The 18,993-nt window shown below is 34.7% G+C and overlaps 2 protein-coding genes and 1 pseudogene across 2 annotated transcripts; all 3 read right to left on the bottom strand.

Moving 5' to 3' along the window:
• Window positions 1-3,351: 3,351 nt before the first annotated feature.
• Window positions 3,352-5,172, bottom strand: LOC149026878 (putative carboxylesterase 18 pseudogene; annotated as a pseudogene).
• Window positions 5,173-9,218: 4,046 nt separating this feature from the next.
• LOC149026877 (WAT1-related protein At1g68170-like) lies at window positions 9,219-11,411 on the bottom strand. Its single transcript, XM_089153817.1, has 7 exons — window positions 11,218-11,411; window positions 10,772-10,834; window positions 10,370-10,486; window positions 9,992-10,247; window positions 9,739-9,897; window positions 9,499-9,650; window positions 9,219-9,399 (listed from the first exon to the last, which is right to left on the bottom strand). Exons 1-7 carry the CDS (start codon window positions 11,409-11,411, stop codon window positions 9,219-9,221), a joined length of 1,122 nt encoding a protein of 373 aa, XP_089009943.1.
• Window positions 11,412-15,057: 3,646 nt separating this feature from the next.
• LOC149026876 (WAT1-related protein At1g25270-like) lies at window positions 15,058-18,058 on the bottom strand. The gene is made up of 7 exons (XM_089145984.1): window positions 17,762-18,058; window positions 17,296-17,358; window positions 16,321-16,437; window positions 15,947-16,202; window positions 15,667-15,825; window positions 15,413-15,564; window positions 15,058-15,279 (listed from the first exon to the last, which is right to left on the bottom strand). Exons 1-7 carry the CDS (start codon window positions 17,953-17,955, stop codon window positions 15,096-15,098), a joined length of 1,125 nt encoding a protein of 374 aa, XP_089002110.1. The 5' UTR covers window positions 17,956-18,058; the 3' UTR covers window positions 15,058-15,095.
• Window positions 18,059-18,993: the final 935 nt, after the last annotated feature.

Genomic DNA, 18,993 nt, shown 5'->3' with positions numbered 1-18,993 from the left:
TTCTACCATCATCTTAACTATAGAATTTTAAGTAAACCCGTATACAAATGGAGAGAATGAAATTTTGGAAGTTTTTCTATTATTTTTAAATAAAAATAAAAATGATAATAGATGCCAAACAATTTAATAGAATGAAAAAATCTCATAACTGAGAATAATAATTGATACAAAAAAGAGCCTAAGTACAACGTTAAACGTGAGGGCCTTAAAATCTTTAAAAGTTAATCAAGAATTTGAGAGGGTAAAAATTGAGTTATAATGCAACAATGGACTTATGGACAGGAAATAATAAAACCTTTGACTCCTAACGCCAATTATTCATCTTCTCAAATTATTCCAACCCAATCTTGACTACCAACGCCAACGGATTTGAATCCTGCTAAAATCAAGTTTATATTTAACCGTTTATGTTTTGATTCACTCTCTTCAGTGCTATCTTTTTAAATAATATGTGAACAAAATCCCTTATCTTTGGAATACCCATAAATAAATGCATAGTAAGATTTCAATTTTCTCCAGTATCTCAACCTTCTCAACCATGCTGTACATCAAGCTCTCTAGTGTACCATAAAGTTCTCAGCTTTTCAGTTTCATGATATTTTGACACTCATTTAATCATAAAATATCGATATGTAGATTTATGAAGGCTAGAGAGAACAAATAGAGATTTGTTCCCAAGACTCATATTTCATGATGTGTTATTGTTTAAATGATATGACTTCCTCAGCATTTGAACAACATGCCTGATCAATAACCAATTGTTATCTTTAAATAAATAACCTAGCTCAATTTAATTTAGAATTTAAAATTTTAAAAAAATAAATAAATAAAATAAAATAAAAACATAGAGACCGAAATCATGCCAATATAGTGCAACAATACTGCCAAAATATGAAAGACTTTTTCATAATCTGAAACTAACCAATATGAGAAACTGAAACCAAAGCAAACCGCTCATCACTTTCTTTGATTTGGTCTAAATTTCATAATTCCACATCGATACTGGTCCAACCCAACGAATTAACATTCCTACACCCATCCACCCATCAAGATACAATGGAAGAAGTGTATCCAACCTGCTCGTAGGAATACTTCACAACAACAAAAAAAATATATATATCTATGAAAAAGAAACCATATCAATAAGGAACTCTCAGTTGCACTCATATAGGCTCGCACAATGTGTGGTGAAAAAGCGTAGACAAGTACTATCTGACAGGAAGGTGATTCCGACTCATAGGGAGTAAAATATAACAATGAACCGTACGATCCACGGTCGGTTCGTTAGTCCGGTCGAGACCGGTTCAACAACCAAGTTGAGAGCTAACGTAAGTATGAAGGAACTCAACGGTTATGGAAAGAGACGTGTTCTTGTCAAATTCGGGATAGGCGATCGTGTCTTACATGTAAGGGTGTCAATTGCGTACCGAACAGTGTTGTCTAAAACCGTACCGTTCAAAGTCGGTACGGTACATACCAAAACCGAATTTCCTCATTATCCGGTTTTGGTTTTAGGTACTTATACCGTCGGTTTGTACCAATACCGTACCGAATTGGTACCGTACCAAATTAAGGAATGAAAGTATAATTTTACAATTAAAACACTTTACCTTTACCCTATCCCTAATTCACTAGTTTTTCATTTCGTCATTGCCTCCTCTTCTTAGATTTATTTGTTTTGTCTATGTTAATATCATATTCTATTGATTGTTTGATTGCAATTTCATTAGGATCTTAATGAACTAATAACAAAAGTGGCATGGGTTCGTTCGTACTAAAATTGTACCACACTAGATACCGTGTTTAAACCGTTTTTCTACACCAATTTAATAACAAAACCGTGCCAAACCGATTTTGCAAATATCAAAATCATACTGTACTGGATCACACAAAGCAAATGAACCTAAATCGTCTCCCTCAATTATCATTATTTAATTAAGCTCTTCAACTAGCCAAAGGTGGCTTCTCGACCATGGAGCCAACCCACACCTAATCTTGTTTTGCAGGCACGGCCCAATGACTAATTAATTTTTGAATGCATCACATAGTATACATCAATATCTACTCGAATTTGGATCCTCTATCCATTAGAGTTGAGGTGTATATTACTCTCATATTTCTTCATCACATATTAGGAAAGGTGTCCATTTCTTAGTACTAACAAATTGAATCAGAGCAAACTCTTGGTGGATTCATACGGCCCATTCTAATTTGTGGTCAAGAGAAATGAGGTTGCGCATATCTCTACTAGATAGAGGATCCGGACTCTATCTACACTAGCCAACATGGGTGGACCTACAGTGGAGCTGGGGTCCATGCCCCCCCTTTTTTTAAATTTTCTTATTAATTGCTTAATTTTTATGGTTTTTATACTAATTCTCTTATTTTTCTTCAATTTTTTTTTCTTTTCTTCCCACATGTGAAATATCATTATTTGGCCCCTCCAATATTGAGAACAATTTGTAAAGGTAATATAATAGGTATAAATGTCATTCCTAATTAAAAACTAACTCATCATTCCTTATTTATTTAAAATGTCATTCCTAATTAGAAACTAATTCTTCAATCCCTATTTATTCTCTCATCCCTCTTATTTTCTTCTTATTTATTATCTTCCCTTTCTATAAGTGTACAAATTGGAAGAAAAAAAATCTTATTAAACCAAACGGGTACAAATCTCGCATTCATGAATCTAGAGATTTCAAATCTCTCGATTCATGTAACCAAACAAACCTTAAAATAAAAATAAGTTCCATAGTAGATACCAAACATACACAATGAAAAATAATTCAAGTTATGCCGTAGAAGGCACGGATCTTTAACTTTGGTCTTGTTATGTCGGATTGAATCAAATTAGATATTTAACCTTAATTCCTATATTGTCATTTACAATTTCTTTCAATCTCTTGGCAATTCTAGGGTTGACAACATCTTATTTTTCGTAAATTTCAGTCTTCCTATCATTCGTCAATTTCATTGAAGAGTAATTTAAGTAGTTTATGATAGAATATTAGATGGACGGAAACAATTATCACAAGATTTGTAATTGATAATTATTTTCAAAAATAGAATCCTTATTTCTTCGTTAGATTCGTTAGTCAGCTTATGTGGATTAAGGTTCTTTTTTCCTTGTTTTTAGGTTGAATGTAGATTAGTAATGAAAAATAATAAAGTAACATGTTTTATCAATTAAAAATAGGACAAAATATTAGAACTTTTACACACAAAAAAATAAAAAAATAAAAAAATACAAAAGAAGAAAAGGAAACAGTTGTTGGATCTTGGAAACTAAACCCACTGTTTTTTTTTTTTTTCTATAAGCACAACCGTAAATTTTAGGACCTTAGAATCTTAAAAAATTAATCAATTTTTGGAAATGATAAAAATTAATCAGCTTTGATCCGGTAAAGTTCAATCCTAATTTCTAATTACCAAACTTTTACTGTATTTTCTGCTTCATATGCCTCGCTAATGTATCTCAGACTCTTTCTTATTGAAATCCTTGAAAACTATGAATTTTTAGGCAATTATTCATATTCTCAATTTCTTCGATCATTTGAATCCTGCTAAAATCAAGTTTATATTTAACCATTCATTCATCTATAGACTTACTAACTCCACCTTCGAAATAGTAAGTGAACGAAACCCCTTATCTTTGAAATGCCATAAAAAAATGCATCATAAGATTTCAATTTTCTCCAATATCTCAAACTACTCAACCATATTGTAATTAAAATTTAATCTCTTAATATAACATAAAGTTCTTAGCTTTTCAGTCTCATGATACTTTAAAACTCATTCAATCATAAAATATGAATCTGTAGATTTACGAAGATCAAATAGAAGTTTGTTCCCCAAACTCATATTTCATGATGTGTTATGGTTCAAATGATATGACTTCCTCAACATATGAACAACATTCCAATTGTTATCATAAAATAAATAACCTAGCTCGCATAGAAAGTATGAAACTAACAGAACCCAAACCTAATGAACCAATCCTTATTGGAATAATTTGCTTTCCATAACCAGAAACCATAGAAAGATCGATTTAATTTAAAAAAACAAAAATAATTTATTTAAATTTATGTTTCATAATTTTGATTCACTCACTTCATTTTTGGTCTTTTGAGATGCTAGATGAAACAAAATTCCTTACCTCTTCAACGAACTGTGAAGCTTCATGAAGTTGAGAGAAAAAATAAAAAGCATGAACTGCATTTGGATACTCAATCAGTTTGGCTTCTTTCCCAGATCTTCGAAGCCAGTGATAGAACTCCCTCTGCCTATCCTGCAATGGATCGAAACCTCCCACCACTACCATCGTCTCAGGATACTTTAACCCACTTATATCCACAGCTCTTGGACCAGAAACGTTCACCGCTTCGTGGTCTCTGTTTTCCCCTTCCGGCAAGAACGCCTTCCAAACCCAATCCGTTCTTGGAATCGTCACCAAATACGCCTCCTTCGTCACTCGCATCTCCGACGAAGTCCTCTGTTCGCCGCCGAAGAACGGCTGTAGAGATATCTGTCCGATCACCTTCAATTTCCGGAACTCTGCATCTCCGATCCGGCATGCCACGTGGTGAGCAATATTGGCTCCGGCACTGTCGCCGGCGAGGAAGCACTTGGAGAGATCGGCATTCGCTGGAAAATTGGGGAATTCTGTCTCGTCAAGGAATTTGAGAGCGTCAAAGCCATCGTTATAGTGAGATGGAAAGCGGTGTTCAGGTGCGAGGCGGTAATTGACGGAGACGACGACGGCGGGGACTTTACCGGCCAATCTGAGGCAGAGATCGTGGTAATAAATGGAACCGGCGGAGAAGAAGGAGAAACCTCCGCCGTGGAAGTAGACGATGACGGGGAGGTTTACGGCGGCGGAGGTTTCAGTAGGTGTGTAGAGGCGAAACCAGAGGTTTTTGGTGGCGTCGATGGTGACGTCGGAAGCTTTAACACCTCCGACGGGTTTATCTCTGGCTTTGGCTTTCAGGTCAAAGAAATCATGTATGCGACGGTACATGGTGCCGTTGGGGCGCTGCAAAGCGTCTGTTATGGCAGCAAGGACAGTAAGCACGAGCTTTGGCTTCCATGGAAGCTGTAGCTCTGAAGCTGTTGATGTCTCTCTCTCCATTCTCTCTGATCTCTAACGCAGCACGACCCAGTTGAGTGGAGTTCCTGGTGAAGAAGAAGAGAGATTTGTGACACTGAGATATATACACTCTTTAAAAGTGAAATGAATTTTTCCGGCAGAGTGGGGTCCATCACAGCGCGCGCCAATGGTTTTTTCTGGGAGTACACATCAGATTTGGTTGTTTCTAACAAAATGTCACGATCGATTCATATACATCAGAAAAGAAAGAAAGAAAGAAAGAGGAGTTAAAAGCAAGCATTCCAAACTTCTATTTCTCCTTGTTTTTTCATGCCAACCCACCCACCGTTCATTCTTAGGAACCAAACCCAACCCCAGACCCTCCTCTTCAAAGTGGGGGCTGCAAAGTGGGGGCTGAGGTGGGTGTTGGATCTTGTCACTGCAATACGAGCTCAATTATTTTGCCCTGCAAACGGTCTAGATGAGCTCAATTAATGTGGGTCGCTAACGGTCAAGATCGATTGTCCATTTTTCAAAACTGTAATTCACACTTTTGAAAAATGGACAATCGATCTTTGACCATTTGCAACAATTGTGCAGCACCCAAGCAATTTCCCATGGCATTCCTGGAGACCATTATACAGTAGCAACTCTTCCAAAAGAAGTTTTATACCTAGGGTGTAGGGGATTTTTATGTGCAGCAACTGCTACTGTCAGCAGCCAACAGCTTAGATTACGCCATGTAATATAAATAAAATCGGACGGATCAATTCGCTTATGAGATAAATATTCCACAATCGTATTCTAAGACATCCTTGTCGGACCTTACGCCTTAACTCGGTCTACAAAAAGAAATGGGATTTGAGATTCAGGTAAGTTGAGGGGTTTGTGTTTGTGAATTAACAAAGTATTAAACCCTTCGAATATGAAAATAAAAAGTAGTATTTACAAGTAAACCCTCTTTATTCGATTGTTTGTTGACCTTTTGATTTTATTTAGATTATGTGGCGTAATCTAAGCCGTTGGCTGCTGGCAACAGTAGCTGCTGCAAATAAAAATCCAGGTGTAAGGACAATCTTTTGTATTTTTTTTTTACCATTTTAAATACTCAACTCCAAGAATACTAGAGTGACGAGAAAGTGGATAACGGGAATCCTAGTAGAAATTAAAACTTGTCAAATTGAGAGAAAAAGCAAAGCCAAGTAGCATCCCTAACATGAACCCTACAATTGAGAGAGATTTCCATGCGGCAACTTTAATTATTCAAATTGCACTCCTCAAGATAGAGGTCTTAAAGTACTGACATCCATTTTATGTTTGAAAAACATAAACATTTCAAAATTGGATTTTCATTTGACACATTAATTCAATTTTTCATTGAAAACGTTGAAGTAAGAGTTAAATTTCATTTTCTTCTATTTCTTCTCCCACATATTTATGTTCAGTGAATCTCCCACAAAAACAGTCTTTTTTCCTTTAAGTCTCTCCAAAAAAGTATTTGTATTGAACCTATAGATATATTAAAGAAGAAGAAGAAATAGATATTACCGCCAACCAGAATTGACATCCCTTGATATTTTGGTTAAACTTAACTAACCCATAAATAATGGGAGAAAAAATAGAATATTATTAGATGATTCAGATTTAATTTAACAAATTTGACGTTGAATATTCAAAGTCGTTCAGCTAACCTATTCATATTCATACGTCTGTTCAGCTATACTTTAGCCTATAAATAATGATTTAACAGTTTTCAGTGACAAGTTTGAATAATGTATGTAATGAAAATCTACTATATTTTTAAAATGTAAGTAAGTAGTAGTACTTTAGTGCCTCCATTTTGGACTGAACATGGAAAGATTGCAGGTTATGGTGCTAATGATGAGAAATAAAGAGGTGTGGGAAATTTGATCCTTGGTGAGTGGATTTCCACGTTGGAATTATCTTTTCCAATTTTATAGCAAAAATATTATCAGATATGACGTCACTATCGTTCCATATCACATGATTCACATCCAACGTTTTCTTTAAAACAGAACCTACCATACCCAACGTTCACTCTCTCAAAGTTGATCTCCTTCCGAGGTTCTCTCTGATCTTTCTCTTCGTTTTTTTATTTTCAGAAGTTTACGGGACATGTTAGGTTTTGAGGAAAATTTCATACTAGAATTTCCAGAAGAGTCATGGATCATAAGGCTGCAACTCTTGGTGATGTTCCTTCTATCTCTTCTCCTCCTCATCACTTACCTAACATTCCATGGCTCCAGTACCGCCGCCGCCGCCGCCGCCGACCACAAACGGAACAGTTCCAGTGTTGCCGCCGGTGATTGTACGAGTTCAAAACACCACTGGAAGAGATTTAAGGAAGTAAATAACAGATCAAGTTGTAACCTCAGCGGCATCAACTGTTCTCTGGATAACAAGGTAGGTAAATTACGATCTGTATTTCGCTTGTCTCTTCTTTAATTTGATTGATTGCTTCGTTGATCTTTCGATTCCAATATGAACTCCTCCTGTTTCACTGATTTTGATCGGAACCTCGCTAAAAAATCGCTCCCGTCCCGTGTATCGATAAATCGAACGATTTACTTCGCATTTCCCAATGTCCTCAATTAGGTTAGTTGAAATGTAACTGTCACGCTTTCCCCTTGTGAGAAACCGTTTGGGGACCACGAGGTTAGTCGGCCACTTACCAGTCCCACCCAATGAGTCAAGTTTGCCTCCCCCTCACTCTTTCATGTTTTTCAGCGACTTATAATGGTGGACGTGGATCTAACTTATAAATACTTTTTTAGAAAAATTCAGAGGTAAGAGAAAGTTGTCCCTCTTTTGTGGTCATAAAAAGTGTCGCATTAAGGAAGGTGACACAGACTCAGGATCTCAATAATGGGTTTCATGTGGGCCTCACTCTCTATAGCGTGGTTCTAAAGAGTTGGGAAAAATGTTAGTTCTCCTTGAGAGGGAACCCAAGGGAGGAGTGTGGATTATCTTTCCTGTCCGACAAGCACAAATTATGTGGAGCTTAAGAGTTACAAATAATATAAAATTAAAAAAAATCTCTATCATCTTAATCTTGTAGGTCCTCTTGTGGTCATCTTAATCAGCTTAAGAGCACTCTATGCTCCCCATTAAGGGAGTTGGAAGGCCAAAATCTGATCCAATGACACTAGAGATGAGTTGGGATCTTCAACCCTTATGTATAAAGGGATTCTAACATTATATTCCAAGAAAGTCTTATGTTCGAAACTCCATGCCCTTACACGGTCTTCCCCTGATTTTGCTTTGGTTCAACAATGCATTGAACTATTGAGCAAGATATTGTGGGCCGTCTGATTGAGATCTTAGTAAAGATTTTGATTTTTATTGTAAAAAAACGAGTAGTCTGAGATCGAACCTCGACCGAATGTACAATTTGGCTACCTAAAATCACATTTAATGGTTTCAGCATATTAATGGCGTGAACCAAAGCAAAATCCTTCTACCCCTTTATAGCCCCAGACCTTGACGGGTTGATGATGAGCAGAAAAACAACACGAGTAGGAATGGATTTGTCTTTCATCTATAGAGTAATTATTTTATGCATTTGTTATGTTTGGATTGGTTGGAGCTGATTCGTGTCAACATTGGTAGAATGGATATCATTTCTAATATATTTTTTTAATTAATTATTTCCGAAGAGGTTGAAGAATTAGAGATTTGAGTTGGTATAATATTTTTCTCTAATATTTTTGTAATTGTAAAGTTGATGCAGGTGACTAAAGATCAAGCAACTAGTAGGGGCCATTTGGCAACATCATCTACAAGAAGAAAACCAATAAATACGAAGGAAATAGAGGAGGAAGATATAGATGAAATAGAAGAGTCTTCAGCAATGTTGGTCAAGCAACCAACAATAATGCAGTTTTGTCTCAACCCCTGTTATTTTCTGGAACAATTTTTAAAGCCTTTTCTGAAGTGCTTGGGTTTTGAATCTACATATCATGATGCTTAGCAACAAAGCAAGGAAGGAAATGTATTGTCTGTACTTCGGATGGTATCGATCACAGAATCAATTTGTCAATTTTGAACAAGATTTGGCAAAACACAAAGTGCTTTAAATCCTTTGATCTGGGCATCATATAATAAAAAGTTAAACATCAGGCTTGCTGATGGACGTCCCAGTAGTAGCAGTTGAAGAACATATGATGGGAGTGGTAACCAACTCGATATGCTCTGGTTCTCTAGAGACCTGATTCATCTTCTTCATCTCCTTATGCTTTCCCCACAACACAGCATACAATCCCATCACTATCAGCACAGCCCCTATTATGCTGTCAAATATTTTGTAAATAAGACTCAAATTGATACAGATCTCATCTCCTGTAAATAACTAAATGTGCTTCTAGCTCCCAATCCAAATAAAACATTACCTTCCAATGTGTAGCTTTTCACCAAGGAGCAATGAGGCCAATATTGCTACACCCACCAATGAAAGAGGTGAGAAAACCGATACGAATAGTGGACCTCTTACTCTTATCGTCCATGCAACCAGTGTAAACATGAAACCCATTGCCACTATTCCCTACATCACCATCAAAATCATGAAATTAACGATGTTGGGTTTTTGAATGGGCTCCATCAGAAATTGTCAATCAACAGTGTATATATACCGCATAAGCCACTGTCCAAAGTCTGATGTTCCATGCAAGCTTCCAATCCTCCCACCTCCTATCTATACATAAAGCATAAATAAAGCTTTGTATTGATCCCATAATACACATAAGTGCACTCATTGATAAGGAACATGGATAAATCTTGCTCATCTTACTCTGCAAAAGCAAAACAAAATATGATTGAAATGTGAATGTGATTCAAAAATTTCAAAAGAATAGAATGAATATGTTATCATAGAATCATATATACCTGGACAATCAACCAAAGTGCATAAGACAAACAACAAGCGAGGCCTATTAATGAGCCAAGACCATAATTACCAGCATGCGGTGTTGACTTATTAGAAGCTTCACGCCTTAACCCATGGGTAATGTCAACATGTGTTGACCAAATGTTGATCTCTACTCCTTTGTAGAAGGTCAACACCATTGCTCCTCCAATGCCTATAATAGTCCCTACAAGCTTTGCTTTCCCTACTGGTGTTCGAATTCCAAATCTCTCCAGTCTTTGATTTGCCAAACACATCAAAACTCATCATCGAGTCATTAATATGTAATCAACATAACATAAAATGTATATTCTTATTAATGAATTGAATCAGTAGTGAAAAAAAACCAAAAAACTTACCCAAGAATGGCACCCAATATAAATGTTGCTGCTGGAATTAGGTTAGTTATGGCCGTTGTAAATGTCACGGATGTTAACTTTATGCATGCCACATACAAGTTCTGAGACAATGGTCCCCTGATTAAGGGATTAATAATTGGTTGTTAGATAACTCATTTTCTTAATAGTTGTTCTTTTATCATCTCATTGTGAAGAAATTTAACTACAGTCCTAATAATAGGATTTGGGTAGGTTGGTTTGGGCTTTTTAAAACCCTAATCTTGGATTGTTTTACTTGACCTTTAACTAGTTGACCAAGCCAAACATTCAACCTTTACCTTAACTTCTGGGTTTAACAATAAAATAATACACAATTCCATATTGTTACCTTGCATTACAAGTTGAACAAAAGAAATTACTTACCCAAATAAGCCTCCGAGGAATGCTTGAATGATAATCATCCAAGTCAACTTTGGTCTGATGTTTCTGTGTGCAATAAAGTATACAAAAAAGAGATTACTCACGAATGTATATGGTGAATTTAACCAGCTTAGATCTTCAATTACTGAACCAATTTAGGTCAATTCTGATATGAAATCTTCTGCAGACGGTGATTTTAATATCCCATTCCAGTTTCAATTTGTTTTGTTTTCAGAATATCAGCTTTATATTACGGGGTAAGAACTATTACATATATCAGAGGGAGCTCACCTGTGACCTCTTTACTAAAAAGTACTGGTTTTATCGACTAAAAAATCTTTCTATGGTATTAGACTTTCAAATTTTAAAACCATGCAAGTCTGTAGGAAAACCTCATAACCGAAGCAAATAAGAAATGAAAAAAAAAGTGGCAAGAGAGATGAACATACCTTTCAACAAAATAGGCGATGGGAGCCATGAAAATAGTTGCGAATATGCATCGATAGGCAACCAAGATTGGCATATTCATGCCATCAACGATTGCCAACTTGTACATTAAATTCTGCCCCACAGCGATTAACTGAACCAGTAGCATCGCCATTACTGGTTTCAAGCTATGAAAAATGTTAGGAAGATCAGCCATACCGCTGCTACAACAAATTAACGGTAGCTGAGTAATTGGGAGAAAAATTATCTACAGTGTTTTGGGTTTTTCTTCTTAGCAAAGAACAAGAACAACTCCAGGCGTAATCCTCATTGTAATGATGATGACAGGTAACACTACGAATTTATATTTTAATCTTGATTTGTTTTAATTTGATTTCCTTCCTTTCATTTCCAGATCCTAACCAAACATAAATATTTCAACTGCCATTAATGGAGTTGAATAAAACAGGCAACTATTCTCTCTCCTCCAAAATAAAAAGTAAGAAACACAATGATTTTTTTCTTTTTTTGAAACAGAGATTTTCATATATTGATGATGGGAAATAAGAAACGGATGTGTTTTTTGAAACATAGGATTTTTTATATATTAGGAATGTGGGATATTAATTAGTAACATACCATGCATTGCATGAAATAGAATCAAAACTACAACATCTTTACTGAAAAGTATTGTTCTTACCAACCCAGCAACCTTACAATAGTGAAAAAAAACCAGACGCAATAGCTCCTTGATGACTATGCAACTGTGTCAGAATCTGTTCATCTCCATTTTAACTTGTTGAATGGTATTCGACTGAGACTATCTCTCTTCAAGGATAGTATATACTCCTCCACTACAACACATTTAACTGGATTTATTAAGATGGTAAATGATCATAGTGTAATCCTATAATTTCTGTCAAATGAAACCCATAAAATAAAATAAGAGAAAAATAAATTAAACTCTTCAGAGATTAACATACCTTAATTTCAATAAGAAAAAAAGGCGACAGCAGCCCTGAAAATAGTTACAAAGATGCATTTGATACGCAACCAAGATTTGCAGGTTAATGCCATCGATCAATGATTGCTAATTTTGAATAGTAAATCTAAGCTCCATAGTGATTATCTCGGTGACATTCTTCAGGGCCCGAAACCCTGAAGAATGAACTAACACATCCTTGCCATCACCAAGCCATATATGAAGAATACGTTATAAAAATCAGCCATACATGAATCGTAAAAACATAAATTTGAGAAGGATGAAATAGAAAAGAAGAATGGTGGTCAAAAGATCAAGCAGACAGTGAAGATAAATGAATATTCTTGCTCTATAAAAGCCTTTATTTTAATTTTGATTTGATTTGATTTGATCTGATCTGATCTTATTTTTATTTGGTTTGATTTGATTGCTAAATTAAGGTATTAACTTCAGAATCCCGATAACATTTTAAAGAATTAATATAGTAAAAGCAAATAAGGTAAGATTTTATTGACACAAATCCAAAATATTCAACACTCTATTTGCATAAACGGTGGTCTAAATGGTTGCCTATATTTACTACGGTTTTTAACACCCGTGGTAAATGAATGTTAAAGTATACATGACAGAATCTTATTTCTGGGGTAAATGATGCAACAAAGTGATCCGTATCAAAAGTATAATTAATACTACGGTTGTTTGTCACTAGACCTATGAATGGATAGTTGAAATTCACCTCCGAATTCACATTTATATTTGTTTAACGGTATCCGTATCCGGAATTTTTCTTACCAAAAAATATTTGTATTAGTTTGTAAAGCAACCGGATTTAGATTTGGATTCTTATAATTGTTTATAGGATCAGATAATATCCGGATAGAGTAAATGATTCAATATTTTTTTCTTAAAATGGATGGGGGGGGAATTTTCTTAAGAATGGATGAAATATTTTCTTTAAAAAGAGGCTACTAATCCGATTAGGAAACGGGTAATCAATAATCGGAAATTTAAAATTGAAAAACAAAAATAAGAAAAATGACAATCACCAATAAAAAATCAGATATTTTATCGGATCCGATTATTTTCGGATATCCAATAAAGTTCGAGATTCAGATCCGGATGCCTTTCAATTTGCCGTTGGGTAGTGTCTAATGAGATTTGGATTCGAATACAATTATACCCGAGCCGAATCCGATCGACAGGTCTATTTGTCACCATCATATTAACTTACTAGTGGGCGATATTCTAGAGTTGTTATTACGGTCGCAATTAGTTGTCTTGATGCCCCAACGCTACTGTATTTGACTATTGGCTACGGTATTTGGAAACCCTAGCAACTAGCCAACTACTCCACTTAATTATCACCTTCCACAATTCTTATTATTATGGACTTTTATGCTATGGAAACAAGGAACTATGGTATATATTTTGCTATATGCTAGGGTTATTACTTTGGTATATAGTTTGTTTTATACCATGGTTTTTTATTTTTGTATTATAAAATGTTTTCGCGAAATACTTCTCCTTCCGGTACAAATGTCTAAGTTATCTCACAGTCTCTTCCCAACTCTCAATCTCTCACTTAGTCCCTCAAATTATACACGTTACCAAAAGAGGGGGCCCACACAAAGCAATTTGAAGAAAAGGGATTTTTGAAATTCGGTTTATGGGAAGAACTTAGGGTCTCATGATTTATAGGTTGATCCAACAGTTCTAATAGGAATCATAAGACTAATTAGGAAAAAAACAATCAACTTGGTTGGGCAAGGAGAAAAGAGGCAACTTAGCTCAATGTCTGCAGGTTTACATGAAAAAAATGAAATCTCAAAAAATAGATGAAGAGAAATTGTTTTTAAAGCAATGGTAAAATTTTATTGACTCTTGGTAGAGAGAGAATACAATGGAATGAATAATCAAACTTAGATCACTGAATCTTCTTATAGAGAAGAGATTTTTCTACCTTAAAATTTTTTATAATGATATTCTTTCTGGATTATCATGGGAGTGAGGTAGAAGGCACAGATCATGCTCAACAACTGGAAAATTTTAATGATGTTATTTTCCTTCTTTTTTTCTTTTTTTTTCATTCTTAATTTAATAAAATGACCTTTAGCAAAAATAAAATAAAAATTTACATACCCAAATAAGCATCCGAGGAATGCTTCAAGTGTAACCATCCATGCCAACTATTGTCTCCTGTTAATTTCTGTGTCCAGTACTGAAGTTTACAAAAGAGATTTAACATAGATGGGAGCCAGGAAATAGTTGTTGAGGATGGATCATATTCAAAGAAGCTGGCGATGGGAGCCAGATATCTAGTTGCAAATATATATGGATCGGTAAGCAACCAAGATTTGCATGTATATATGTTCTGCCATCAAAAATAGCCAACTTGAACAGTAAATTTTGCCCCACAGAGATTAACTGAATCAGCAGCATCGCCATTACTGGTTTCAGACCATGACGAATATTATGAAGACCAGCCATAACGTATATTGATTAACAGAAAAAGATAGCTTCAGTAGAACAGATAGGATAAGAAATTCTAGTAGGAGAATAAGAAGAAGACGAAGATAGTTAATCAATTTACTAGGTCTTTCTTGATGGCCAACGTTTGAGAATGATTAATTTGTTGTCATTAATATAGCTTTTAATAATGAATAGGGTATAATAAATACCGAGCTTCCTCATCTATTTGTTTGAGAATGATTTCTTGTCATCAATTTTGAACAAGATTTGACCACAAAAATTCAATGTAACATTAGAAATCATCATAAAATTAAGAAATTAACAAGTGTTGTTTTGGATCTTCTTTTAGGTTAACACGAATGTTAAAAAATAGAACTTGTTTATTATTTAGTTGGGAAAATTAACCATTGGCAAATTATGAACAGGCCGGGGCATCATCTAAGAAGTTAATTAAATATCAGGCTTGTTGATGGATGTGCCAGTATTAGCAGGTGAAGAACATACGATGGGAGAGTTAATAACCACTTCGATTTGCTCTGGTTCTGTAGAGATCTGATCCATCTTCTTCCTCTCCTTATGCTTTCCCCACACCACAGCATACAATCCCATCACTATCAGCACAGCTCCTATTACACTGTAAATTATTGTTTTTTAAATAAGATTGATCGATCATCAGATTACAATAATAACTAATTGTGTTTCTCTGAAACAACAAATAAATTAAAACAATTCAAACATATATCAAGATTACTTATAAATTACCTTACCTTCCAATGCGTAGCTTCTCATTAAGGAGCAATGAGGCCAATATTGCTACCCCAACAAACGAAAGAGGTGTGAAAACCGATACGAATAGTGGACCTCTTACTTTTATCGACCATGCAACCAGCGTATACATGAAACCCATTCCCACTATTCCCTACATCGACCACCATTAAAATCACAGAAATTAACATTAATATAAAATTTGGTTTCTGGGCTCCATCAGTAATTCGTATTCATCTAGTGTATATATACATACCAGGTAAGCCACTGTCCAAAGTCTGATGTTCCATGCAAGCTTCCAATCCTTCCACTTCCTATCTATACAGAAAGCATAGATGATGCTTTGTATTGATCCCATAATACACATAAGTGCATTCATTGATAAGGAACATGGATAAATCTCGCTCATCTTACCCTGCAAATAAGCCAAAACCAAAACAAAATATGATAATATGAACTATTAAAGTGCAGTTCGATCAAAATTTCAAATGAATATCGATCATATCATCGATTAATAACCATACATACGTACGTACCTGGACAATCAACCAGAGTGCAGAAGACAAACAAGAAGCAATGCCTAGTATTGAGCCAAGAACATAATTACTATCAGCTGCTGACTGATCAGAAGCCTTGTCGCTCCTAAACCGATCGGTAAGGTCAACATTCGTTGACCAAATATTGATCTCTATTCCTTTGTAGAAGGTCAACACCATTGCCCCTCCAATGCCTACGATAGTCCCTGCAAGCTTTGCTTTTCCTACTGTTGTTCGAAACCCTAATCTCTCCAATCTTTGTTTTGTAAGCCCCATTAATTAACGGTCATGATCAATTCAGCATAGCATAAAATTAATGTATGTTCTTACTTAGTAACGAATAGAATCAGTAATGGAAAAACCAAAAAACTTACCCAAGAGCGACACCAATTATAAAGGTTACTGCTGGAATTAGGTTAGTTAAGGCCGTTGTAAATGTCACCGATGTTAACTTTATGCATGCGACGTACAAGTTCTGAGACAATGGTCCCCTGATTAAGGGATTAATAAATGGTCAGAAAACTCATTTTCAAATACTTGTTCTTTTATCATCTCATCTCATTGTGATGAAATTTAACTGTTGCAGTTGTAAGAGAATTGGAGTAGGTTGTGTTCGGGTTTTTTTATAAAACCCTAATTTTGAATTGTCTGCTTGACCTTAACCTTAAAATACTTGACAAAGTCAAACATTAATCAACTATAACCTTCTTGACTCAGGGTTTAACAAGAGTTTTCTACATATGAGTCTCTTTAGTGGACCACAAATTAATGTTGGGTCTTCTTAATATATATTACATGTGGGTCATAACCAGACTAACTAATGTTAGTCGCCGTTAAGTATGTTTAAATTTCAAACGTGGAGGGACCCAAATGCCTCTCAAGTTATTTAATACTTTTTTATTATATTTTTTCTTATATATATAACCATATAATTAAACATACATAGCTAGTTATTTCTTTTTAAAACCATATATTAACACAATATATTAAATAACTTGAAGGGCACTTTGGTCCCATCACGTTTGAAATTGAAATATATTTAATGCTTGGAACTTACACGTAATATATTGCATTAATGAGACCCAACATTAATTTATAGATTGTCCACTAAAGGGACCTACACCTAAAAAACTCATAATAAAATAATACATAATTCTATATTGTTGTATTGCATTTGTCAATAATTTTGGTTTTGAGGTCCCCCCATGTTCACAACTATTTAATTAAACACAAACTTTATTTGGACCTGCGTAATTTCGCCGGGCACCCCCTATAGATTGGTGGTTTTTTTTCTTTCTTTTTCATGTCCAAACAAGTTAGAACCAAGTTAAACAGATCAAATTACTTACGCAAATAAGCCTCCAAAGAATGCTTCCATGATAACCATCCATGTCAACTTTGGCCTGTTGTTTCTGTGTGCAAGAAAGTAAACAAAAAAGAGATTACTCATGTATGTATATGGTGATTTTAACCGGCTTAGATCTTCAATTACTGAACCAATTCAGATTGAAACCTTCTGCCTAAGGTGATTTTGAATATCCAATTCCAATTTCAATTTTTTTTTTTTTTGAAGTAGTTTTATACTATAGGCTAGTGACTATTACATATATCATAAGGAGCTTATCGATGACCTCTTCACTAAAAAGTGTTTGCTATTATCGACTGAGAAATCTTTCTATTGTATTACAATTTCAAATTTTATTACCATGCAAGTCTATAGGAAACCTCATAACAAAAGCAAAGAAAAAGAAAAGAAAACAAACAAAGAAAGAAAGAGGAAAAGAAAAGAAAAACTGGCAACAGAAGTGAACATACTTCTCGACAAAATAGGCGATGGGAGCTATAAAAATAGTTGCAAATATGCATCGATAGGCAACCAAGATTTGCATGTTCATGCCATCAACGATTGCCAACTTGTACGCAAAATTTTGCCCCACAGCGATTAACTGACCCAGCAGCATCGCCATTACTGGTTTCAAGCTATGAAGAATGTTACAAAGATCAGCCATAACCAAAACACCAAAAGCTGCTTCAAAACAAATTCAAGAAGAAGAAGAAGAAGAAGTAGAACCAATCTGCTACAACAAGTTAAAGATAGCTCTGTATTTGAAAGAAGATTCATCTACGCGTTCTTGAGGCCAGGTTATATTTCTACTTAGTTTCGCAGATAACACAGCTGTAATCATTATAGTTGTGATTATGACTGGTACCAGGATAAAATTTTCAATTTTAATTTGATTGGTTTGGATTTGATTTCCTTCCTTTTAATTACTGTTCTTAATCAAACTCAGATTCTTTTAATAGCACTTGATAATTGGGTAATCGTGTCAGATTAACAGTGTTACATCTTTATTTTTAACTTAAAATTTCAAATTTATAGAGTCATAATTCATAAAATTAACTGTTTGGTTGTGGAATGAAATATGTGTATTCATCTTAAAAAAATCTATTTTGTAGACGTAATTTTTGTGAATGTGCAAATGTTTAACACTTTTATAGTAACAATGAAATCTCTGGATTTTATCTCATACTCATAAATCTACAGATTCATATTTTTAGTGTAAAAAGATAAATTTCTATATTCCATGAATCTAGAAATTTTTACAACTAAACGGACATAAATATCAAATTCATGAATCCACAAATTTGAAATCTTTATGTTCATGTAACTAAAAGGCCCTAAGATGGTACATGAATGATTAGAAAGTAATCTTGATAAATTTATCTCAAATGAAACCCATAATTGACTAAGAAAAGAAAATGTAACCCATAAACAAAATAAGAAAAAAAACAATAAACCCTTTAGAGATTAACATAACTTAATTTCAATGCAGAAAAGGAAAAAGACGATAGCATGAAAATAGTTACAAACACGCATTTGACACACCTACCCAGATGCTTCTGATTGCTAATTTTGAATGGCAATCTAAGCTCCATAATGACTACTTCATAACATTTTTCATGGTATAAAACTCTTGAAGAATGAACTAACACCCTTACCATTACCAGTTTTGGAGTACATCGTGCAAGATATATTCGAAAATGAT

This window comes from Hakea prostrata, chromosome 1, assembly GCF_041222555.1.
Source record: "Hakea prostrata isolate BN-2017 chromosome 1, UWA_Hpros_2, whole genome shotgun sequence".
NCBI classification, from domain to species: Eukaryota; Viridiplantae; Streptophyta; class Magnoliopsida; order Proteales; family Proteaceae; genus Hakea; species Hakea prostrata.
This window is presented reverse-complemented; position numbering and strand designations above follow the sequence as displayed.